The sequence below is a fragment of the Festucalex cinctus genome, chromosome 2 (genome assembly GCF_051991245.1).
Source record: "Festucalex cinctus isolate MCC-2025b chromosome 2, RoL_Fcin_1.0, whole genome shotgun sequence".
Classification (NCBI taxonomy): domain Eukaryota; kingdom Metazoa; phylum Chordata; class Actinopteri; order Syngnathiformes; family Syngnathidae; genus Festucalex; species Festucalex cinctus.
This window is the reverse complement of record NC_135412.1, coordinates 9,589,286-9,615,812: the sequence shown is the minus strand read 5'-3', so window position 1 is coordinate 9,615,812 and position 26,527 is coordinate 9,589,286. Positions and strand designations below refer to the sequence as shown.

Sequence of the window (26,527 nt, the reverse complement as noted above, 5' to 3'; positions counted from 1 at the left end):
AGAACGGCCGTATTTGACAGTTAAAATGTCTTCTCATGAACAAAAAAGCACCACACATTACAAACTACCATGCGAGACATTATCAGAGAAGAACGCAACATTTAAAAAAATTTAAAAAAATAAAATAAAATATGCGTGGCTTGGCAGGAAGTTGCCGCTCCACGCTGTTCCGGTAACCACATCCTGCCCTTCACTTTCCATATGGCACAGCCGATCTCGCCGAGCAAGTGTGTGCGAGAGCCAGGAGCGGCGTTCGACACCAGGCAAGTGCGGCAAGCCAAGGCCGAAAACATGCTGTCAGTTTGGCTCGAGCTTCGGGAACCTGTTACTTATGTGGGGACAAACTCAATCTATAAATAAAGATCGGACGCTACCAAATGTTCATTATTACATATTGTGATCACTTGTATGTTTATCTGCTTTTGGATGTTTTTTTTTAACCGCTGCTCTGGAGGAACCTAAAATGCACTGTAACCTTTTGTTGGTAGTGCATACTCTGGTGGTCCATCAACTTTTAGTCGGAGGATAAAAATGGGTCATTCAGACAGAACTAATGTGTGTGCACTTGTAGAGGGAAACCCAAACAGGAGGCATAAAAAGGGGCAAATTCCTGACATGATAGCATCGTCTTTGTGTTTATGCCGAGGTTAGTGGAAGGGGGTTGGGGGGGGGGGGGGGGGGGGGGGGGGGGGCATGAACACAAAAACCCTCCTTCCATTTGTTCCTCACAACAGTCCAAAAAACAACAAGGTCAACCCCGAGTCCAACATGTGATGGCAGGAGTTAACATCAGCCAACGGAACCTTCGATTCTACTTCCGTCGTGTTCTTTTGTGTAAGCGTGTAAGTAAGTGTGTGCGTGTGTAAGAAGATGAGGGCATCACAGGCGCTTCTGGGCGAGGAGGGAGCCCACCACTACACCGGTCACCAAGGTCATGCCGGCCAGAAGCCACTTCTTGAAACTCTCCTGGGACCGGCGGACCTCCGCTGCTGCGTCATGGCCGAAGATCTCAGCAAAACGCTCCTGGAAATCAAACAGGACGACAGTTAATGCTCATGCAGAGTGATGGTCATGGTTGTTTGGTTGATGATGGACACTTGCAACAAATTTAAAGAACATGTTCAAATAGAGAGCACGGAGCTCAATCTGGCTCACCACTTCATATGATCCACTAGAGTTTAAACAAATGATGGATATAGTTGTCTTTAACGTAATATTTTAGGACTTCTTTCGTATACTATAAAGTATCTAGCAAAAGCAGCACATTATCAAAAGTCATGTAATATGTAGCGTAAGTGTAGCTTTTAAGTTTTTCTTAAATTAAAATAGCTAAAAATATTAGTTAAGTACATTGAACAATTTTACTTTTTTTTATAGAGGGATTTTTAAAAAATCAATTATTGTATTAATAAAATTAACATTATGTAAATACATTTTTAAAAAACAGTAAAGTACATTTAACTATTTTACTTAGTTTTTCTATTGTATTAATAAATTTAAATACCTTTTTAAAAAATAGAAAAGTACATTTATCATTGATTTAAAAAAAAAAATGAATTATTGTGTTAATATAATTAACATGTAAATACATTAAAAAAATATTAGTAAAGTACATTTAACAATTTCACTTAGTTTTTTTTATTTTTGTATTAATAAAATTATATGCAATTTTTAAAAGTATTAGTAAAGTACATTTGTCTCTTTTTTTATTTTAGTGGGATTTATTTTTTTAAGTGTGAATGAATTATTGTAAATTTAACATTGGTTTTCTTTTGACTGTCTACAAATAACCCATCCTACCTGCATTTTTTATTTTTATTTTTTTTAATTAAACGTAGCCCCTGAGCACTGTAGTTTGTTTACCCCTCCCTGCGCTATATGCTATTCGAAATAGTATGGCATTGACGGAGTGTTCATACTTTGAAATTAACACTGTATTTGACTCCTGTAATGCTGTATACATGTTGGTGAGGTTCACACATGCAGGGTTTCAAATTGGCCCTCACAGGGCAACTTCATATGTAAGGGTTGTACATCACCACTTGATGGCAACCAGCAGAGGGCGCAATTATATCATGTCAAAGGGCCTAAAAATGCTTCGATTCTGCCTCTCATTTCATTGCTAAAACAATTACGGCTGCGTAAACTAAATCCTTAATCTTACATCTAAATTGTGACAGATTTTAGTTAATCTTAGTCTGGTTGGCTTCATACAACACACCTAAAGCTGAGTCGGGAGCCTACTGTCACCATGGCAACACACACTGGCCACCATTAAGTCAAATCAGTCCGTAAATATAATGCCACCTTGAACACGACCGTGCGTGGTAACACCACCTTTTAGATGTAAGTAAGGAAGCCCTCGCCCCAGTAATAATGCAGTAGATCCATGCGAGATGTTGACATTCTTTCCCAGCTCAAGCCCCGCATAACCACCGCCCACTGAAATCATTTCCTGGAAATGAAAACCACCAACATCGTGTGGCTGGGAATGGTCACCAGTAGGGGGCGCCTGTGGGGTTTACAAAAGGACAGCCGACTGACTCAGAGTACTGATGATGCCCGTGTTGTCCTTGCAGGGCCCCAAGAGCCTTCAAAAATATTGCCAGTCATCCTCAATTAGTCAGACAAAAATGTGCTCTGACTAATTCTGGGTTGAGGGGTGAACCAGATAACAAGGGGAACATTTTGATCTTTGAAAAGTGCAGACTGATGAGACAGAAAGAGTGAAACCACTGCGGAGATGCTGATGCTTGTTTCTCGAAACAAAGGATATGACTTGAAGGAAATAAAACTGAGACTAGCGTGTCTGGTGATTGAGTCAAAGTGAGACCACAATGCACTTTGAGACCATCAACGTTCATCATCTTCAATCAATAAGGTAATATACTGCAATTCCAATATTTACACTCATTTACTTAGGACACAATATTCCCATTTGTTGGGAGGTGACCTGATAAAATCTGACCTGCACTGCCTTTATTTTTAATTATAATTTCACATGTGGTATGGGCCACTTGGAATGTTGCAATCGCACTTGTTTTCTTCCCCACCGGTGTCCAAGTATTTCTGGGGGGCAGACTATTTATACCATTTAATTTTATTAGTATAGTTTACTATTTAGACTATTTATTCACAAATTTCCATTGCATTAAACCAACAGGAGTTCTGAAAGAAGAGCGGAAAGATTTAAGGTTAAGATTTCACATTTCCGGATGAAAATGAAACTCAATAGCAACAAGTGTGCACAATAAAGAAACTGCCGGCTGCAGGCAGATGGTTTTCTTGTCTCATGCAATGCTGTCGTACTGACAAGAACTTGTGAACAAACCTTGCAAAGTTTTCTAAGAATTTCGCTGCGTGCCGACATGCTGGCGGAAGATAAGCCGACGCAATGACCTCAATCCTGTGTGTGCGTGTAAATAAAGTGACTGCGTGAACGGTCGTCATGAGGACTTACGTCAATACATTTACTTTCATCTAAGCATTTGGTCTTGACGTGTTGACTGTACAAGAAAAGGTCACTGCTGTGGCCAAAAAACAGAATGTGTGTTCTGGCAACCATTTGAGCTTGAAGCTGCCGCAAAAAAAAAAGATAAATAAATGTACCTTTCACTTTTGGGCCTGTATTACGTAGGTAGTTTATGATGACTCATAATCAGACAAAAATACTGATGCAAAATTGCTTTTGGATTTCAGCACGTTTACTGGCATGGTAAATGATAAAAGGAGTGGTGTTTTCCCTCATGTACTGAAATGAGGTGATCACATTATGAAGAACACAACAAAAGTGAACTCGTTTTGCATATTTAAAGAAAATGAGCTGTCTTGCCCTGTTAGATGTTGTGGGTGTACTTAAGTCTTCTGTCCATTGAGCCATCTGTTAATGTTTAGCAAGTTGCACTGCATACAAAGTTCAGACAAGGCAACAATCATTGACCTTACCACATTGGGGATTTTGTAGCTCATGGGTTAAAAGGGATACTTCACTTATTTAGCCCATTATAGCAATAAAATATTTTGTTTATAATTAATTTGATATTTTCATTATTTTTCATGTACAATTAGTACACCTTTAAAAAAAACACATTTTGCAACTTGCTGTCGACTGAAAATGACATCACAAGGGCTCAGGTAACCAATCACAGCTCAGCTTGTGAATGTCACATGACCAAACCTAGAAAACAGGTGAGCTGTGATTGGTTATCTGAGCCCTTGTGATGTCATTTTCAGTCGACAGCAAGTTGCAAAATGTGTTTTTAAAAGGTACTAATTGTATATGAAAAATAATGAAAATATCAAATTTATTATAGGCAAAAATAATTAACTACCAAAAATGGCTAAATAAGTAAAGTATCTCTTTAAGTTTTGTAGATGAGGATTTCTAAAGTCAAACAGCACAGAAGTTCAACACTTGGAATTAAACCAAGATGATGTTGAAATAGTGTTTGGATTTTTAGTCTGATAATGTTACACCACTAGGTGACTGTATTGTGCAGGGTGGGGAGTTTATTATTTTTAATCAATTACACAATTCAAGTGAAAATGTGATTTACCCATACAATTAAATTGATTTATGATGGTGCCAGTTAAGCCGGGAACAAATTAATTCACCGTATTATTTCCCCATGGGAACAGTTGGGAGGTTCTGCTTTATTAACAAGTCTTGTATACGTGAGGACATGGCAGAAGGAAGCGGCAGCCTTGCATTCCAACCTTCCAAGATGAACAGGCCTTGTAGCAGAAGCAAAGACTGTTAATTTGGATTTGTAATGTGGGGAAGCTGCCAAGAAAAGGGAATGCTTGTCTTCTTTCACTCTCACCTTGACTTCCTCCACAGGCCTCGATTGTGGTGCGCGGCTGAGATTAAGAGTCAGCCTGCAGTTAAACATAAACCCTAACTGAACCCACAGCGCAACACCGCCATGACTTCTGACACAGATGGCAGGATGACTAAACGAGGGTGACAGGACACACTGCAGGTAGCTTTAATGCACAAAAGCAGACGGAAGCATCCACGAGGGATTGACGAATGCTTGAATAATGAGTCATGCTTACACTCTTGGTACACGGTGTTTCATTATGTTAAATAAAAATGGGCGGTCTTAACAAAGGCTTTGCAATTCCTGTGTAATCGGTCAGGAAAAATGTGAGCAATGTGGGTGTAGCGGACAAGCACCTTGTGATGAGGATGACTACTAGTGACTAACACCATACAAGGGACAAGTCAGGGCATGTCAAAGTGCACAAGCTGTATTGATCATGTGGACGTGACCACAGATGCAAATAGTGAGCTTCTTTCACACTGCATTCTACTGATGAGCCTTAATGAACACACGTGACTCCTTGACAATACAGTATTACAAATTCACAGGTTTGTAATAACAGGCATGAGAACAGGTCAGGGGTGAAGACGGTGACAAGCATGGACACACTTGGACCAAAATTCTGTCCGCGAATATTCGTTGCCAGCGGCAATCACTCGTCAACCGGGGGTGGCGGGACAGAGGATTTATTGGGGGCGAAATCGAAATGTTCAAATTTTATAGCATCAAGAAAAGCCGTTTGTGAACATCTTTACAACCTTTAATGGACCATGATGAAGCAACATGTGCTGCATTCTCTCACAAGAGGGATGGGTACCTTTTCGCATTTGAACCGGTTCGGTTCCAAATCTCGATACTAGTACTAATCAATTTTTGGTACTTTTGTTCTGTTGTTGATGGTGGCAAAAACCAATATAATAATATATGGGGCAATCAGTGATTATGTGAATTGCGGTTGCCAAATTGCAGGGTCCACTTTATTTCAGTATCTTACAAAATACAATGAACTCATATTTCACTGCTTTTTTCCATATTTCTGCGTGCGTACGTCGTCAGAGTCGTGAAGTTGTCAGGAGACCAGAGGCGGGATAAAAGAACCCAGTTACAAAACCAGAATCTTTCACCAACCCCAGATGCATCTAAATTCCAACAGACTAGGGAGACCTCAAGAGACCAGAGGAATGACTAAAGGAAGGAAGGAACGATAGATGAAGCAGAGTATGATCCACAAACACCAATCTCCACTGATTCAGCGACCAGTGGGAGAAGCTAATCCTTTTTGAGTTACAGTAGATGCTGAGGTGGTGGATCTGGCATGTATGAGAACCTCCCAAAAAAAAAAAAAGAGGGGAGTCTCTCGGCCCGACCAGGCAAGCACGGAAGCTCAAAAGCAAAAAGCCCCCCCAAGGGCCTCCCAGGGCACGGTAGCAACAGGGCACAACCCCCCCCCGGAGCCTCATATTTCACTGCTGCAAAGGAAGCCCTTGGGCAGGCAAAGCAAATGCAATTCCTTAGTTACTTTAAATGCACATTAACAAGATAGTCTAATGTTAATCAAAATATGCTATATGACCAGTGGAAATTTAAAACCATGTTTTTAATGAGCATCTATTGGCCGCAGTAATTGTCCTTTGTCCTTGAAATATGTCCAAACACCTCAATTTGCTTCCTTTGGAAATCAAACGTAGTAGTGCAAGGGCCAACAACCATGAATGTTTAAATAAGCCAGTAAACACCGCAGGTGTGGCTCAATCAGATGAGTTGCGATTTATTCTATGCCCTGAGAATGCAAAGACTTGGATGAATGAATACTCACACAAGCATAATTGTACGTAGCATGCACAATGCTATACAATACAAATTTATTTGAAGGGTGCACATTTTAAAGACCGCTGTAAGAAATACTATTTGAAGGTTATATTGTCTAAAAATGTCCCCAGCGAGCAACTATTCGAGTTTACATTTCGTTATTGTTATATTGTCCCCTGTTCCTTTGTTTAGCAAGCCTATCTATCCAAGCATTCATGTGCGATTGCGCATGCTGCAATGACAAGCGTGGTTATACGTGACTCAAATGACGGAAATGCTAAACCACGCCTTCCAGATGCATACTTTACCATTTACATCATTTACATTTAAACATGTCTGTTCAACATCCATCACATTAGGTCATATTCATTGCACTTGTAAGAGCTCATCAATAGACCACCTGAGGGTATCATCCACCCCAAGTCCCAACCTAGCAGGTAAAGCCAGTCTTTGCTTCAATCTCACAAAACTGCACATTTTTCTTTATCCCTGCTATTCTGCCACATGGGAAGCCCTTTCCAATTTTGAAACTTTCTGCTTCTTCTGAAGTTTATTCAAAAAAATGCTATGGGAATAAGAGTGGGGGGGCAGAGATTAGCTCAAGGAAGCAGCAAAAGGTGAGAGAAAAAAAAACAACAGATCATGCAGTTGGTTGCCCCAGCAACTAGAAAGCAGCTGATTAGTGCGGCTGACAAATGGTCCAAACCCTGCATGTGGAGAAAGGAGCGTTTTAACGATCATTAGCAGGAGCTTCTTATTCATCACCCCTGACTGGTTGGTTGCGCCTGTGTTGCGCCATAACAAGATACAACAATCCAACACACAAGTGACTTTTTTTTTTTCCCTCTGACAAAAAATAAAAAATAAAAATAAAAATAAAAATAAAAAAAAATAAAAGGGAAAATCGATTGCTAACAGTAGCTGAGAAGAACAATCAAAGTTCTATGTCCATGACATTGTCAATAAATGATGATTAATTGGGCATATATACATAAACCACAAACCATGAGGGTGGGGGGGATAAATGGCACATTTAAACCTCTGACTGAGAGCAACCTTGCCAACAGACTTGTCACTTTAGGCTTAAATTTTCTCATCTGGCTGTCTCGTCTTCAGCAAGTCCTTACTCTTTTCCAAACAGCTTCCACCTACCTGCTCCATATTACATTAGTCAGGCAGACTATTTGACGAAATCATTATTTGGCATTAGGCTATGAAACAAGCGCTACAGCGAAAGCTCCAGGCAGTTCCGTATGACCAAGCGTAAGTGTTAATCTTAAACAATGTTGACGAAAGCTATGCGTACGTACACTTTCATATATTGGTGAGAAGAGTGTGCAACCAACTGACAAACACTCAAATGGACACAATTGTCATACATCCACAAGATAAGTTTTTGATTGTGTAAGAACTTGCTCACTGAGTAACAAATACATGACTGAAAAAAAAAAATCATTCTTCTGTCCTGATGAGTCCGAATCCGCTTTCAGTGTTCACATACCCTCCCATACAAACTTTAAAGCACTTTTTAAATTCCAGATGCCTCACTTGTAAAAGTTCTTATCTGGGTTTCTGTTCAGTGACTGAATGGGTCATGTGGGAGATGCCTCCTCTTGCACACTTCCCTGACTAACTGCAGCTGACATTCAAATTAAAAAGACATCATTTGACTTAGGAAATCAGTAAAGTCATAAAGAGATACTTCCGACCACTGGTCTCAACTGTTGACACACGGGGACCTGAATTTTCTTATTGTGGCCAAATTGCAACCCACTGTAATAGACATTAAGAAAGTGTTAAAATAACCTTTATGTGTATCACATTTTAGCTACACAAGCTTGGGCTACATGTTCAAAGTACCTTTCGGAGCAGCGCCTTAATTAAGAAACTGATGGATGAACATGAAAACCTGCAAATAAATGTATTCTTAACATTGCAATCTGTAACAATGAAATGTATGTCTATGTTGTTGTAGCCTAAGAAATCACTGCATATTTTTATGACCTGAATACGACCCACTTTTGGGTCCCAACGCACGAGTTGAGAATCACTGGTTTAGACAAATGCTTGCACTGGTCTGGCAGCTTAAGCAGCTCAACTTGAGCTGCTCCTGAGACCCAAAAAGATCCAGTAAACAGAGGACTGTCTCTAAGCAACATTTCCTGTAGGTTGCAACACTTTTGACGTGGGCATGCATGGTAGCGACTCACTCCTTAACCGAGGGTACAGTGTGGACTGTGCAACAACTTGCACACCATATGTTTTTGTTTATTGAGTAAACTTGCACTGATGTAGTGTAACTGATGAAATGCTGGTTATTTACAGAGTGATCGGGTGAGGAAATATGACCCTCGGCTTACATGTGACAAACAGTCCTAAACAGTCACATCATGCGATAACAGTCGAGGCCACTGCTTTTGCGTCAATTCAATATTTGAATTGCAGTGGCACGATATGCGATATCACAAAGTATAGCCAATCAAATGCATGGAAGCTTTCACAAAGGTGAAAAATCAATTTGTGTGTCATAAACGAGCGGAACACAGAACCAAGGGTTAAAATGCAATGTATATAGTACATGAGTTGTTTTACAACAATGCTTAAAGGAACACAAGACTTATGAAAACCTAACCAGCTATTGTGTAAAATGGATAATTTCAACACTTCCCTGGAAAAAATTGCCAATTTATGTTGAACAATTATGATTTCATAGTACTTTTTATGAATATTTTTACATTAAGTACTGTATCGGCATTTTGGACAGTCATGTGATCATCGTGACGTATCGCATGCGTAAAATACATTGAATGACATGGCCGACAGTGGCAGCATTGAACTCACGGCGGACATCAAAGGTGGAATTTCGCCTTACAACAAAGAGGCACTTCTTCAAAAGCAGTACAGCCACGGAGGACATCGAAAGCCGGATAAAACTGTCAGATTCAGCCGCCGGCGAGTCGAGTGGATGTTAAACTTCCGGGTGACTTTTCACTCTGCTACATGTCGTGTGCTAAGCCTGCGTCAGTCCAAATTGAGAGCGGCCAGAATGACATGAAACCGGACGTGTTGAAGAATTTACTCTGAACAGAATTGGTGCAGTATTTGGAATTGAAGAAGTCTTTTTCTTGCACATTATGTCAGCATGTTCCCAGTGAAATTACGCACGGGATACGTCGTCACGATCACGCCATCCCACACCGTACGATTGAATTCTGACAATCGGTTTAAACTAAAATTCTGGGAATAAGATGCCAAAGATTTGTACTTTTATTCTTTGTACACAATGCCTAATCCAATACTGGAAAGTGATTAATAATGCTTGTGTTGCTTTAATCATGCATAATTTCATAGTGCCGGTGGATGAACTTGAGATAATGTTTTAACTGTAAGGTTGAACATTTTTGAAAAATAATCTAATTGTGATTTATTTCAATCAATATTGTGATTGAAATATTTTTTTCAAGGTACTCTTCCAATGTACAAAACAAGAAATGAATGTATTACAACAAACTATCAGATTTCAAGGCTCGAAATAAGCAGTTTCGCATTGCAATTTGTGCAGCAATAATTAGCATTTTGTGCCTCAAAACACTTTGAAACGCACAACCGCATATTGGCCGCCGCTACAGAAGGCTTATTTTGCCTCTTTCCCACCGTGCGGGGGACTCGGGAGGTGGTGAATGTGACAGCCCCGGTGTGTCCCTCATTATCCATTTGAGGAAGGAGAAGCCCGTCTTTGTGCCAAACTGAAGAAGACTATCGTGACGTTAGCATGTATACGTCAATGTGTTGCGCAATTTACAGCCATGTGCTGCCAATAACACGGTGGCTATATAACATCAGCCGGCTTGCGATGTCAAGCCATAATGCTTCGGGTCTGCAAATGCTCCGTTTCTATGTAGATGCTAGTGACATTAACACACTTGAAAATGGTGGTACTTTGTTTAATGTGGGGTCTACCTGTGAGAAGTTAGTTCCATTCCACTCTAACTGTGCCGGACAGAAATCAAACAGACCGCGAGGTGACTTACATGACTAGAAAATAATGGGAGCCCTTCTCAACAAAAGAAAAGTTATTAAGATAAAGTGGTAATATTAATCTTGTCACAAACATTTCGTTGATTTGTTTTGGACCTTGTGACATCAAATTCTTGCTAAGTCACAACAACAACAACAACAAAAAGCCTCATCCACAAGGTCCTTCCCTTTTCAAGGACCTCCTCTCTGTGTCCATCTTCATTACGATTGCGTCGATATTTGAGGAGGAAGTCTGCCAGAGATCTCATCTGACCAGGGCAGGAAGGGATTGTGTGCACAAAAACCCACAACCCAGTTCAATCTGGTAAATTAAGCATTAAGCCGATTCCCTCGCATAAGAGCAAAGAAGGCAGGATGACGTCAGCAAGCGGCTCAGAAGCATCACCCACAGTGTGCAATCAATGTGGAATACACAGTAATAAGGAATACAAAATGAATCAGAAAAGTACTTGCAGCACTTCACTTTTCAACATATTAACTGGAGTTCACCAGTAGTAAATTCAGTTGAATATATATACACATGATATGGAACGTTAACACACCTGTAACGACAGTAAATCTCTCTTTTGCAGGGAGTTACGTGGCAGACCCTTGACATGTTCTTCGAGCATTTACAAAAATTAGATTGTGTAAGGGTCTTTAAACACACTTAAAACGATACACATTTTAACAGACGATGCTGCCGAAAACCAATATTCCCATTTCAACGGCGGAATAAATAACTTGTTGTTGCCGTGTTTCTTCTTTTGTATACATGGGTGGCCCAATCAATGTTTTCGAACTGCAGTACATGACCAATGTCAGCATCCTACTTAGCTAACATTACATTATGTACAGCAAGGGAAACGCCAAAGTGATCAGCAAGACAAGCAGTTCATGATGTGTCAAGTACTAAATGTTCAGGGGGAAAAAAAAATCTGCTGCTTTGAAGGTCCTAATATAGCACAGTGGTTCCATCATTCGTATACAGAAATTCAGAACAATCAAAACACTTCTTAGAGCCCATCTAAACTGAACAATTAGAGAAAGGTGCATTAGTCAGGGAGGTCACCAAGAACACAAAGTTCATTGTCAGAGATCCAATGTTCCTCAGTAGAAAGCCAACTTTCCAAAAGGACCATTATTTGGGCAGTAATCCACCAATCAGGCCTGTATGACGAGTAAACAGATGAAACCCTCTCCTTTGTCAGGATTGGCAAATTCAGGTCCACAAAGTAAAAATAGCCACAGGCGTTTCGACTCAACTGGCCAGTAAACAAGCTCATCTCCACTTGTTGAGTAGAAGCACCTGTGGCTAAAGACAAACTGTTTCAGGGTTTTTACTTTCTGGACCTGGGTTCTCCAACCCAGTCCTTAGTAAAAAGACAAAGGGGCAAACCAGGAGCTTGAAGGACTCAGACCATGAAAAGATAAACTTGTCTGGTGTAATCGTCAGACGTCACAGTACTGTACATAGTTTAGCAACAAGGATGAAACAGTCTTGACGAAATTGTGTTTCATATATCTTTCACATTGTATGTCTACTTGAACGGGGGAGGCGACCATGCAACTTTTAGAAGGACAAGGAGGCCCAGGGTCAAGTAGAGGAATGTTTGAGATAAAGTCGAGGAGTATTTGATTGAAGTGATGAACCTCTGTGGCATTTTCACCGGTTAGCATGACTTCCTTGTTGTCAATTCCTGCAGCATGTTAACCAGCAAGGTTGCTCTCTATCACTCATTAAACTTTTTTTTTTTTTTTTATTCATTCTTTTAATTTCACATTCTTGGCACTGGTGCACTAGATCAATGAAGGATAACAGGAGGCATGAGCGTGATGGATTGTTTCCAATAAGTAGTGAGGAAACAAGAACAAACGAGGGCATTACAATATTAAACCTCCTTATAGTGACAATGCTGTTATTTGTGCCAAATGAGCCTCTATGTACACTTTCCTCTGCTTTAGGACCTTGGAAGTTGGAACCAACGCTCGTGTGTGTGTGTATAGACACGTGTGTTGCACGACAGCGAGGCCATGAATTAAAGACAAGATTAATGAGTCAGGACATGAAGGCTCAGACACCAATCTGTTCCCACTCTGGGGGATCTCACTCCACAAAACCCCATTCTGTCAACACGCACGCACAAAATTTACACAACAGACGTACACTGGGAAGTCGGAAAGAGTGCGTGCTCAAGTATCACAGAGTGCGTGACAGTACATAAACTCACTCCGGGAGAACGCTGAACCATCACCCACCACATGAACACAAACTATGCAAATCATTCTAATATATTTAATGTCTAATGTTACAAATTGATGTAATGTGGTGGATTTGACCTAATTCCTCCATGGAACTAAGGACCTATTAGTATGTTCCACACGTGTGGTGTGATGGACTTCCAGGGGTTTTGGCACTTCGTTTATCCGCCGAACCTCTCATAATTTTGAGAAATATGTTCAATCAAGTGTTCTCTCCGATATACCTCCTATGACTCCCACGTTTGGCTTCACAACATTAATGGCTGCCGGCTCGAATTAGCATGCATCAATTTCCTGTTTGGGAATGGTGGCATGATAACGTATGGTCACTAATGTGCATACAACTCTCTAAAGTATGCTCACTGTCCGATGGAATTAATGTGAAATTACGGTAAATGACATTACCTTTATATTTTGCTCCAGTTATCCAATATCCAACAACGGAGTAGAATTCATTTTTGACAAAATCAATCGGAATGCCAACGAGTAGGATGCTTAACAATTGAGAAGGCAGTAAATGCAAGTTTGTTTGTTTTTTTTATATTCAAAGATGACATATCAATGAAGGTTGAAGCATTTTACATTTTCTTTGCTCTTTACCAATTTTCCCCCTTTTAAACATGGACTGCCTTGCCCAAAAGTCAGGTAGCGGCAGCAATGACTGAGGCCCTGAACTGTCCAACCTTGTTGTTACTTGCTGACAGCAGTCTTGTGACAGGCACTACAACAGAAGAAACCTAACCCACATTGCCAAAATGACCTGGGATGCACAGCACTGATCAGCTAATTTTCCTGTTAATCTGATCAGGACAACCCGAGTATACACACTTCGTTAAGACATGAAAGAAGAACGACTTTAGGAGCAAAATATCATCTTTGTGTTGGGCACAAATTGTTTTATTATCTGCTCTCTTATTGCAGAGGCGCTGATAATATCGTTATTGCTTAGAGCGCCCCAAGGCTGAAACAAGTCTTGGGTGAACGCAGACACCGTGGCCTCTATGCTCTTTTATCATCATTTAGTCTTCATAAGACGGGCATCAAGTATTTGCATGAAAGCCTCATCAACGCTCTCCATCCGGCCCACTGCTCTCCATCTTTATACACGCCACGAGCCACACTAATCCCGTGATATGCCATATAATCTGATCACAGATATGAGAGAGGAAGAGAGTGGAATGAAATAGGAGGGGGTGCAGGAAGAGAGACAATAGGGTTAGCGGTTTTTAATTTTGGTGAAATGAGAAAAAAAAGGGTTACCCGTAGGGGTAGAGCAGAGAGGTAGAAATGGAGGGAAGGAGGAAGATGAGTGGGGGGTGGGGGTGTTTGCTCGTGACCTGATTTTACCACTAAGCCTGAGAGAAGTGGAGCAGCACACCAAAACGAGTCTTCCCTTGGTTTCATAAAGCCACAGTGCACCATGGTGTCACCTCGTGACCTACTAGCTCGAACCTTATCGAGCTGAGTCACCAGCACTTTTTGTCTGCCATGTTGCTCGTCTTTGGCCGCACAGGGCTACTTCATGCCTTTCATGGTGGGTGGCTATATGTATGTGTGTGGGATTCGCGAACGGAGAAAGTCTTCATGCTACTGGACTGGCAACACTTCCTTGATAGCACCTTCCAGTCTAGACAGTGAAGGCGCTAATCTGTTCTACATCTGGATGTCCGTCTGTTTACATAAGCGTCACGAGAGCATATGGACCTCTCATACTTGTGACAGCAATATGTAAACCCTGAAAAGATTGTGCAGAATTGTCAGCAACATAACTCCGGCATCTGTGTGATCATTCACATAGTAATATGGCATCCCACCATCAGATAATTAGACGTTTATGCTGAAATTGTCCAAATCCTGATTTCAGCCTTTCAACAGTAGTTATTTTCTTATTCTTGTAGTCCTTCATGAAAGCAGCTTAAATCGGTTTCAAAAAGGTCTGCGAGTATATCAACTTCCCACACCGTATAATTTAGTCTAACAATTGGTTTATCAACAGTAATTGTGGGGGGAAATTATTTCGAATACACAATAAAAGTGTATCCGATTACTCTAATTGATGCAATGACAGCCCTAGTGCCGTCGAAGAATCTGTTACGGCTCTGATACTACTTTTGAAGGTACAATTATTGAACCACTAAGTAAATGTTAAGCAAATCTAGTGTAATGTTTGCTTATCAAACTAAATCAACTAGCATCGATATAAAAAAAAACCCCCAATGTAATACAACTGTCAAGAAAGCATCTTTATTGCCACTTAATCATCTACTTACTATGAAACTATTACATGTGTGTGAAGGTGATTTGCAGTACAGATTGCATTACTAAGTGTTGATGTCATCTGAAGGCGGCTAAACAAATCAAAACAAAAAAGGCATGAGCGCACCTACTTGCATACCAGCACTCGCAAATCACATCCCTGATGTTTTCGTTTCAGAGCTGCGGGCGACTCAGATGTACAATCTGTTAGCTGTCATTGTCAGCCCTGGATTGTGACACACACAACTGGGTACAAAGAACATGCACACTGCGAAAGCAGTGTATTATGGATGTTAAAGAATGAGCCCACCCACATCCAGAAACGCACACACACCCACACACACTGCATATGGCAACAATAGATATGTATGCATATGAGCATATTCAGATCAGCATAGAGCCGCCCACAACGACAAACCAAAGGGGCTGCCATTGATCTGATGCAAAGAAGGGTTTTGCGAGAGCTTTGTCTTGGTGTGCGTTTTACATACATAAACTATCAGGAGCATAACAGTTGGTTCAACCTTAAGAATGATTCAAGCAAAAAGAGACTTATAGACATGACCAGTTGTGTGGACTACAGCACAAGTAAGCACATTATTATACATGTGCGTGAGGCTGGCTTCAGGTCCTTTGTTCAAAATAGTCATTGGTCCAACATGGCGCTGCCCCCTCCCCTCCGCAACACATCACAATATAATAAAATGTTGAGACACACGAGATAACAGCATCGGTGTCTAATGCAACACAGTAACTGCGAAACTTATGCATGCTCTGATCTCAAATATTTTGGAAAGGACAGCAGAGATTTGTCGTTGGTTTACCAACCACGATTTCAATCGGAGATGTCAGGCCCATGTAAAACGGACACGAGAAACATAACGACTGAGGGGAAACAATGTATTGAGCAGGGGGGTGGCAAGGGAGACTCAGGCTGAAAAATAAACGACAAAAATCGATCAGAAGCACGGCAAAGAGATGCAAGAGAGATGTATGGAAGATAAAGGATGGGGAGAGGAGGAGGAGGCAGGCAGGATGGGTCCCAAGGGTGAGATTTCCCTCTTCTTCTATGGCAGCCAGTCTGACAGATGACTGTGGATCTAACCACCTCTATGTTAATTACAGAAGAGGGGGGGGGGTTGAAGGCTGGCGGGGCAAAGATAATACCAGAACCTTTTTAGGGTGCTAAGATTTAGAGACCCATTTACTGAAATGAGGAATCTCTTACTGTGCCACTTCGTTGGTACTGTCCAGCCAGTCAACTTTGATACGGTTATCTCCACTTGGGTCACCTCAAGGCCAAAACACACGGACGGCACTGATGTATCGATTGGTAGACATAGAATGATTCATGTATTATTCCCATTTGGATGTGACCAAAGTCAAGATGAAAGAACAGCAAATGCTGGTTGTCCTCCACTGTTCTTCATTTGCGTGGCTCCGATTTCTTCAATATTCTGTGGGACAAGTATTTTTATTTATTTATTTATTGATTGATTGAATTATTTTTTATTTTATTATCTGTTCTCATTGCTGCTGGACATGTAAATTTCCCAGAGGGAGCCATCCCAAAGGGATCAATAAAGTCAAGTCTAAGTCTAAGTCTTAAGTATTTTACATGCATGTTTGACCTTCAAACAATAGTAAAGACAACTGAAGTTGAACACAACTGATCTGAACCAAAAAACAGCAAAAGCTCTTCCACCACATCAATTTTGTCTGACATTATGTTAGAAGCCATTTTGCTTTCATGAGCAACCAACAGGAACACTGCTCAAGAAATCCATCTATGTAACTCAATTTTCCTGGTATTCTGTTTTCCTGAATCCATGCTATTAAGTCTGCACAATGGAATTTTATCCGTGATCACGATCATGCCTGCCACGATTAAAGTAACCTGATTGTCAGCGATATTTACATTTAAAAAAGCAGGCTCAGCAGCATTTCCAATCAAAAACTCAATCAGCCAACCACCAGGGGGCGAACACGTGGTTAAGGCTTTAATTGCCTAAATAACAGGGCGTAAACCTGCTGTCCCTATAGAAAGAGAGGGAAAAAAATAATAATTAAAAAAAAAAAAAAAAAAGACCAGAAAATAATGGAGATGATGAGGGTCACATGGTGAGGGCCGAGTGACTGGAACTGGAAAGGGATCAGCATCCGGTGTTCTGGACATGATTTGGATTTAGGGCAAGTGACGTTAAATAAGATTATAGCATGTTTACTCAGCCCTTGGCAAATTTAAAATTTGTCGATAAAATGCACTTTACTGTCTTTATTCTAAAAATCGTAATTCATTCATTCATTTTAAAAAGGTTTCAATTTTGCAGTGATCCCTAGCTGCCATATAGGGAAACAAACCAGACCCGAGTTTTGACCCGAGTGGAAAACGTATCCCAGGCAAGCTAGCTTTTGTTCAGCTATCAATAACGTGGCACCAACATTACATCGCTAAATCCTCAACATCATGGGCACAGAGGATTAAGATGCATTTCCATGGTTTTGTACCACAAAAATACCACCAACAAGAATCTACGCATTAGTCTTCCTTTAAAACACTAATTCAATTTGGTGGTAAGAGAAGAAGCAATTTAACTGCAACCTAAATGCCTTTTACCTAGTTAGTGGAGTACAACAACTGGACTAATGGCCTTATATCCTTTTCCAGGTTTCTTCACCATGCATTATATCCACACCCAGCTGCAGTCGAGCTACTCCAGACCAAAGAGACTTTTATGTCTGCCGGAGGAGGTGGAGAAATTGTTTCCCTCTATAGCAAGTTAAGATATTATTCTTCCCTAATTGGTAATAAGGCTGTACCCTGACCCCGAGGCAGCTCGGTCTCCACCGAGTAATCACTGCAATCGCCTCCTTGGCTGCTAACAGTGTTATTAAGGTCGATGGCACTGCCGCTTCCTCCCCCGTCTGTCTATTATCTGGCAATATATGGCCTTTTACTCCAGCACTTCGCCTGGTCGCGGCTCTGGCCGAGCATATTTATCTCCCATCAGGAGCCGCTAATATGGCGCTCTCTCAGCATCTCGGCCTCCAAAATAAGCTCCAGCGGGATCGTTTGCGAGGCTGGCTGGCAGTATTAATGACAGCGAGGTGTGCTGTGCACTGCGGAGCCTGTCACCTCTGCCACCTTCTATGAGAGCACTTAGGCTGAATCCCAAGTTGACGGAACCTTTGTCCTCAAAATAATGACTTTACCGTGGGATCAGGGCATGGGTGAATGACTCCCACATGAACTTCAAATTCAAAAAGTCTACATTTCAAAAAAATTGTCTTGCTACAGACACATTTTCTTGCTCCATCCTAAAACATACTGCATTCTGACACTGTTTTAATAAGTCTCATTGGCTACATGTGATTGCTATTCGAGAGAAGTCTCTCAATCTGAATGTTACGAATACATCCTTTTTTTGTGAATTAAAGCCACATTCCGCAGTTCAGTTCAGGTCGCAATGGTTGATTTTGCATGCACTTCAGTGTGTTATCCATGGTACAACACCCATCACAAGGTTTGAAACGGCTTTTTTTTTTTTCTTTGAGGAGCAATTTAATTTACTAACATTGTGGAACATATTTATTTGCTTGTTAATCCCAGCAACGTGAAGCAAGGGCTTGGAGTCCACTATAAGTTAAAAACGTGAGAAAACGCCCCCCAAAAATGTCCATGTTGTTCTTATGGGGGGGAGGGGGGAAAAATAATAATAAAAAAATAAAATAAAATAAAAAATAGAGTCAAAATCAGACCAAAAAAAAAAAAAAAAAAAAATACCCAGCAGATAAAAATGTGGGACTGAAGGGGCTACAAAATAAAAACAATACATAACAGGGAGGATGAATGTGGGGCTACAACTTTTGAGTGTTGGAATAAAAATTGTAATATAACAACACTGATTTCAAAAGCAGGACAAAGTGGCCTAAATTTAGCAGGTTTGGCTTTTGCCATATAAAGAGTTTTGCATTTCAAGAGGTTTGAAATGTAAAATGCAATGCGAACCCGCTTATTTAGAGCCTTGTATCATTACATAAAATAATCGCAACAAGCACTCTGCACTTAGCAATTTAGCACCCAGTACAGCATTTCTCCTCATTTCTTTTAGCAGGTCATTTTGACAATGTCATATTGAAATGGGCCACTTTGGAAAAATTATTCCCCCCCCCACCCACTTACTGTTATCTTTGACCATAATTGTATATTACAAGAGCAGAAAAAAAATTGCTTCTTCTTCCCCGTTATGCTCACTGATTTCCATAATGGTAAAATGCAAAGCTAATACAAAAACGCTGGGCAAAGATTTTCACAATGATGTATATGGAATCTGTTGCATTTTTATTTATTTTTGGTGGGGGGTGGGGGGGTTGGGGGGTCAATTTAATAGCAGCTAAGAGATTAACATTTTTGACGATACGAGGTTAATTTGAGAAATTCAACTAAGGAGTCACTGAAACCCTGCAAAGCAAAGGCATTTTTTATTTATTTTTTTAACTATAGTCTGTCCAAACATAGCTTACATGAGCACAAATGGTGCAGGGAACTCCCCTGTCCTACTCTGAAATCTGGATGTGACACTGAGCATACAACCGAGCTGACTAAATGTGGGTGTCAAGACTTTTTAACTGACTGGAGTGTCGCCCACTATATCTGTCAACTGGTTCTTGTTTTCCCACTTCTATCTCGCCTAATTCTATCTTCTATCTCTATAATTACTATGCACCTGAATTCTTCATTTAAAAGTGATTGAGAAACTTAGTGAAAGAGAGGTGACCTAGCTGGCTCAGAATATACTAATATTTCATCAGCTAGCATTGGGGAGGGCACACCTGCCTCACGGCGATAATCCAACATCTGCCGGCGGCATATCCCTGCGAGGAGGTGGCAGGGGAAAAGAAGACAGGTTGCAAGAGCTACAAAAAAAAAAAAAGCGAAGCGAGCGAGGAACCGTGTCTCGCGTGGGTTTTGCAGCGGGTGCCTTTCGGGGAATCTAGGGGCTTTTGACTTTGAGCAGTCAAGACCGCAAAAAAAGAAGAAGTGAGACTTGTCTATTTGAGAAGACAAATTAAAATATGAACAATGGATGGATGCAACAATACTCTGGTGGTAAAACAGACTCAAGTTTCCATCTGTGCTGTCCTGGTGGCTGGAGTGTGCTCATGAATAACCAAGATGGGTCCCACCCGCACGCTCTCTGTGCAGTGCAATCAAAAGCCACCAAAGGAGAGGTGGGGTGGGGGTTCGGAGGAAGTGGCATCATGCGCTCCAGGCCGAGTTGTCCATCGCTGGGAGAAGTGAAAGCGTAGACGCTGAGCCATCCTACTTTCTAGACGCCATTCATTCACTTTACCCAGCCCAGGTTACGCTGACACGCAAACGGGATGCCGTTGCTTCCGACTTCACTCGCACACTACAAGAATAAATGTGTTGAGCCGTGTTTATATCATTACCTTCTTAAAATAATGGTTTTTTTTTTTTTTTTTTGCCTTAGAATCTCCTTGTGATGTTGCCTACCTCTGCTAAACTCAGCCAGTTCCATAAACAGATCAATTCTAACCCTGAAATGAAATGATTAATAAATGTAGAATAACAATGACAGGCCACTATAATAGGACAGTGACGATATGAGAGCTGGTCACTCGCATCATAAGTCATATTTCACATCAGCTCTCCAGTGCTCAGCAGAAAAGATATTGAGATATTACTTATACCCTCCAAGGTTGTTTCATACCCTTCCATAGTTTTTTTTACACCAAGACAATGACCTGAGCAATTTCTTAAAGTGTTAATTGTGTTTCTACATGTTTTCTAAAGTCAAAGGCCCCTGAATCGTACTAACTGGAATTAAAAATAGGCCTCAAGTCACACTGTTTGCACAGTCATTGCGCACGTTGCGTGACATCTCATTTTAATTCGCATAAAAGGATTAGTCATGGATTTTACATAGACTATATTGCGGAAAGAAGCATGTACAAATAAAGTTACGTGAGGTAAACTCACATTAAACCAGCATCCAGGAATGTTCCATGTTCAACTTTAGTAGAAATACAATCGTATACTTGATTGGCCACCATAAAAATGAATCAGCACATTAAATGCAGACACCTGCTCCTATAGTTGTACCCTCCACCACTTTAAATGATGAAAACGGACAAAAGCTGTGGCCTTCCCAGTGAGATTTCCTTCTAGGTGCGCTGTGCAGCCACTGGGATGGTGGTTGCCATAGCGTCGGCCTTTGACCTGCTGCTATACAGAACACCAGAGTGGACATAAACAACAGCCCCTCCCCTTGGCCTCCGTTCTCCTTCATACCATCAAATGGCTGGCACAAAGGAAGAGCTGACCTTAACGGTCCTGTAGCGTACGTGCACACACACACACACACACGGGTCAGACTGTACTGGGACGGCCTGGTTCTAGCCAACCCGTTGTGAGAAAAACAGAGCTTTCATGTGCAGGCAGCTGCCACGAACAAGCGCTCACTAGAGGGGAGAGGCCGGGGCAAGGGAGGAGAACATCGTCAGATAGTGCAAGAAAGGAAAAAAAAACTGCCAAGAACCAATCGAATGGCCGCAGTGAAACAAAGGACTATCTGTGATAGCCTGGAATCATCCCCACCCTACGATGAGACAATTCAGTGCTCAGGGGGCCGGCGGCTCCAAAGCGCGATGTTGCCCGTGAACCTCCTGCATTCATTGAGCTTCTAGTTGTTGATCAATTGGCAAACAGCTGAGCTAGCTGTTGACCACAAACCATTGTTTGGGCTCAATCGACACCCGTGTCGACACCATTCTATCAAATCTGAAGTCTCCCGTGCCTCTCTAAAGACAAATCATGCCATATCACAATCACATTGCTACCAATAGGGGAGAAATGTTGGCAGGACTTCTTATCAGCCACATACCACTCCTTAAGTATTGAAAGAATTCAAACAGATACCAGTGGATACAAAAAAAAAAAAAAAGTTAACTTAAAAAGTCAAGCCATAGTATGGAGAAAGCATCATGTCTATGTTAACAGAAGTTCGACCATGTAACTGACTGCAAAAGTGGCTTGTTTGCAGTGTTGGATATTGTTGCCGGTGTTAGGCAACTCAATTTTCCCCCCCCACTAACGGAGTAATTAATTTTTCCTGTTTCTGAAATGCTCTTATCGTTACTGTATAAGTGAAATGTGTTTGCGTTACGATTGATTAGTTTCCAAGCAAGGCAACTACTACAAAATGTCTGCTGATTGAGGAGCTCTGTTGCCAGTGTTGTGCGACCATGTGAGTTAAGATATGATCGGCCTGCAAGATTGCGTGCCTTCCGATGACGTCTCATTACGACAACTCCAATTGAACGATTTTTTTGCCCTGTTCACCTCGATCATTTATCTATATAAAATACAGAGGTTACATTTTTATGATTGCTTTAAATGTACATGTTAATGTTTCTATATGAAAAGGAAGAGGACAGAAGTACTCAGTATTACATCATTTCCGATTATGACAAGATTTTAATGTATTGGAGTGTCACAAATAATGTGAGACTTTGGTTGTCTCACCTTTATTTTAGAACGCAAATTGCTACTGTAGGACGTAGTCATGTCAAGAGGACAACAACGAGACAAAGTACGAGCAACAGGTCTCTCGCTAACATTTCCTGGCGCTTAGAAACACTCTCTGCAACATCTCTCTGCAAAACAACATGCAGCTAACATGCATAAACCCAGTTTGTTACAGTATGTATATAAATTTAAATATTCCTTCACAATCCGATTCCCAAAGCCACAAAACATTCCTCTTTCGATACTTTAGCGCAACATCAGCAGGAGCCAAGCTTCATGATTGGCAATCCTGGCAGCCAATCAGTGCCAGTGTTTTTACACAGAAACCAGGATAAACCTCACTGCCAGTTCAAGTGCAATTACTTCATTTTATGTAGAATTACCTTACATTCTACTCTTTTCAAATGTCTTTTGAAACCTGCTAAATAAATAAATCCAAATTATTTTATAAGATTTTTTTTAATAATGTAGTGAAGATAGTTAACTTTGTCTGGTAACCAGTTACTGTTATTAGGAAGTAATTAAATTACTTCTTTTTTTTAAGCAAGTAACTATTTCTATAAAGTAATGTTCCCAACACTGCTGGTCTATCACAAAATTCACACTAGTCAGACTTGCTACATTTTTGCTAACTCATCCGCCTGTTTGAATTCTTGCGTGATTTGCCATACAGTTTCCTCCTGCTTCCTGTATAGCTTTGTAGACTGTCAGCTGCTTAAGTGAAAGCTTGTGATGATATCTTTCTCTCCAGAGTCCAAACACAAGCTTTTTGGACAAAGGAGACGCTGTTTAAATGTTGTGAATGTACCTTTTGGTTTGTGTAGCTGCTTCCGCCAACATCCCTCTAGATTGCCATACTAAGTGTACAGTCTACAGCAACATACCGTATTTTCACGGCCAAGAGGCATACCGCATTAAAAGGCGCAGTCTTAGTTACATGTGCTATTTCTGCATTTAACACACATAAGGCTCACCGCACTATTGGGCGCAGGCACGGTTAAACATACACTAGCTCAGAGGTAGCATGTTTTCACTTGCTAGTGAGTTTTTAAAAAGGAAGTGGAGTAAAACTGAGTTTGGTTGTACTTTATTGAAGTATTTAACAATGTAAACTCAGTTCGGTTGTACTATTAATGTACTCACTGCTCACGTTACTTCAATCCTCATCCACAAATTCCTCAAAGTCCTCATCTTCTGTAGCTGAAACGAACAGCTGGGAACGTTCTCCATCAAACATGCCAGGTTCCCTCTCATCATTGTTGTATTGTCAGAGTCAGTCTCGTTACCGTGCGGCTCCCTCAGATGCCCGGCTTTTGTGAAAGCTCCAACATTAGTGCAACAAGTAGACATGTTTAGCCCAAGCTTGTACATCCATTAAACAAATTGTGGCGTAAGTCCCTCTCATCTAACAGTTCCCGAAAGCGAAAGCAATGAGCACCATGTTGTCCTACTGTATCTTATAATACATACATAATACAGGAAACCCGACCCTGGTTGAGAACTGGCAGCCATGAGAACCCAATAGACTCATATCATCTTTCATTTGAGTCTTTTGGGTTCTCATGCCTGCCCAGTCCTCAATCATCGCCAGATTTCCTGCGTATAAACAATCTCTCCATACTGCCTGTCAGAAATGCTCCCCCACAGACAGTCAAGCGGAGTCACACAACAACATTTAAAGATTTTGGAAATCAATGCACACAAAAGGCGCACCTCGATTTTTGAGAAAATTTCTAGACTTAAGTGTGCCATATAGTTGTGAAAATACGCTACTCATTTAACTGCTGCTCTGCTTAAGTCGTCCTCGACAGAAGTTGGAATTATACGGTGGCAGTTTGACATATTGGCAAATTATCTGCAACAGAGAGAAAGGTGTTTGATCACATTTTTGTCATTTTACTAAATGAGCTTTTTTCTATCAAAACTATGATCCCTATCACTATTCAAAGAGGTGATGTGCTCAGTGCGGCATGGATTCAATTTTCATGACACTATTTTGACGGGTAACCCCGGGTTTTCACTGGATGCGGTTGCGGTGCGGTTGCGGTGCGGTGCGTCTTGACTGCGTGCTCCGGACGGGTCAATTTTTTTGTCAATCCACACCGGCTCCGCACAGCTGCGGTCCGGCAGCTCCGTCGCCGCCCACTTCCCAACGTGTCTCGCGGGACCGCGCGCGCGCGATCATGTGGCATTTCACAACGACAAACATACAGAAAGTCTGCTCAACAGAGAAGCAGAAAGATATGAGATTCCATGCAGCATCCTTTTTTTGGTTGTCCTTGTAAAGTATATTAATAACGAGAGTCGGGTCAGTGCGGGTCCACTCTTTATTTCTGTCTTCCGCGTCCGGCTGCCGCTCAGTACGGCAAGCGAGACGGGCACAACAAGCAATCGCGAACATCAAACTCACAATACATTACAGTCCTTATAAAAAGGATGTGCCGTGTCATATATTATTTTGTGGTTTTCCACCTCCAATATAAACCTCTCCTCGTCCATGTTCGCTGGTGTCTAAACCGTGAATGAGCACATGGCCCGGCGACGCCCACGTCACGTTTTGATGAAAAACTTGCGAAATAGGAGCTGGCGAGTGTTTTATTCTGAAAGGTAACCGGAAATTTATTTTGAAACTGCCTCGGTCTTCCTGTCCCGCTCGATGTGTTTTGTGCTAGCTTGCCATTTGCCGGAGGCCTACCGCTGCGGCGTCCGGCAAAAATAGAAAATAGGCTATCCTTGCGGAAGGCTTGCGGCACGCCGCAGGCCTTCCGCAGTCGACACGCAACGCACCCGCAAGCGGTGTAAACTGCACCATTCGAATGAATGGAATCTAATTGCTTGCGTCGCCGGACCGCACCGCAACCGCACCGCAACCGCATCCAGTGAAAACCCGGGGTAAAAACCAACAGGTTGAACCAAGCAGATTACAACAGAACGATAAGTGCACATAGGTCATTGTGGAATTCTGTTAAGTTACTGTCATGCTGCTTTCATATTATGCTATTCACTTAGACTCGCCTACACCACTTCGATGCTTAACGGCGACGAACCGAATCGGACCACCTGTGACTTGAAGTGTATGTGTTTAAGACTCACCCATCCTCCTTGGCTCTCTATCCAGGGCTGAAGGTGGTTGTCCAGGTAGACCGTCATCCACTCGATGATCCTGTCCACCAGAGGGCTCATCTCCTTCTCCATGCACTCGACGCACAGCGCGCCGCCAAACGCGAAGAGCCCCACGATGCGGCCCCAGTTGACGTCGTCCCGGAACACCTCATCCACAACGTTCTCAAAACTTTGGTAGGCGGTGGCCGGCGTGATGTGCAGCTGTTGGTCCAGGTCGCTGAAGGCGTGCGAGTAGCGCACCTCAAACTCGTTGGCCGAGTCCCGCAGGGCCTCCTTGATTGCGTCCAGGTTCGCCGCATCCCGTAGCGGCGATGCCGGGGGACTGGTGCCATTCGTCGTGCCATTGGCTGGCGTTGGTACCCGTTGCTCGTCGCCTGACGCTTCTTCCCCCCCGTCAGTCCTGTTCAATGCCTGTCTGAGTCCAATGTGGGTGAGCGGGTAGTTTCTCTGGGTGAGTTTATAGTTAATGTAAAAAACAACCAATTCTCGGTTTTGAGACATGTTGGAATTGGTCGGAAAAGTGCCTCTTCTCTTCGCTCCGGGTCCCTTCGTGTGAACACGCACAGACGCAGCACCTCCCTTTCTTCAGATCACCATGGCCAGCCGAGGGTCCAGAGGACACTTGAGGGGCGGAAACAAAAAAAAAAAAAAACTGCACAAGGCTGACAAACCAGTTCAGACC

The 26,527-nt window shown here is 41.8% G+C and overlaps 2 protein-coding genes across 3 annotated transcripts in view; both read right to left on the bottom strand.

Moving 5' to 3' along the window:
* Positions 1-659: 659 nt before the first annotated feature.
* On the bottom strand, positions 660-26,346 carry bcl2l1 (BCL2 like 1). Its single transcript, XM_077512722.1, has 2 exons — positions 25,816-26,346; positions 660-1,023 (listed from the first exon to the last, which is right to left on the bottom strand). The coding sequence occupies exons 1-2, from the start codon at positions 26,344-26,346 to the stop codon at positions 880-882; spliced, it is 675 nt and encodes a 224-aa protein (XP_077368848.1). The 3' UTR covers positions 660-879.
* Positions 26,273-26,527, bottom strand: part of arfgef2 (ADP-ribosylation factor guanine nucleotide-exchange factor 2 (brefeldin A-inhibited)) — a 29,884-nt gene continuing 29,629 nt past the window's right edge. For both annotated transcript variants that reach the window (XM_077512721.1, XM_077512720.1), the window contains exon 40: positions 26,273-26,527. The gene's annotated coding sequence lies outside the window, so the exon portion shown is untranslated.

What these genes read in the sequence shown, in the direction of transcription:
- bcl2l1 (XM_077512722.1), bottom strand. Translation starts at nt 26,346, where the DNA reads ATGTCTCAAAACCGAGAATTGGTTGTTTTTTACATTAACTATAAACTC. An exon ending in TAGAGAGCCAAGGAGGATGG is followed by an intron (nt 1,024 to 25,815) that starts GTGAGTCTTAAA and finishes TTTGATTTCCAG; the next exon opens with GAGCGTTTTGCTGAGATCTT.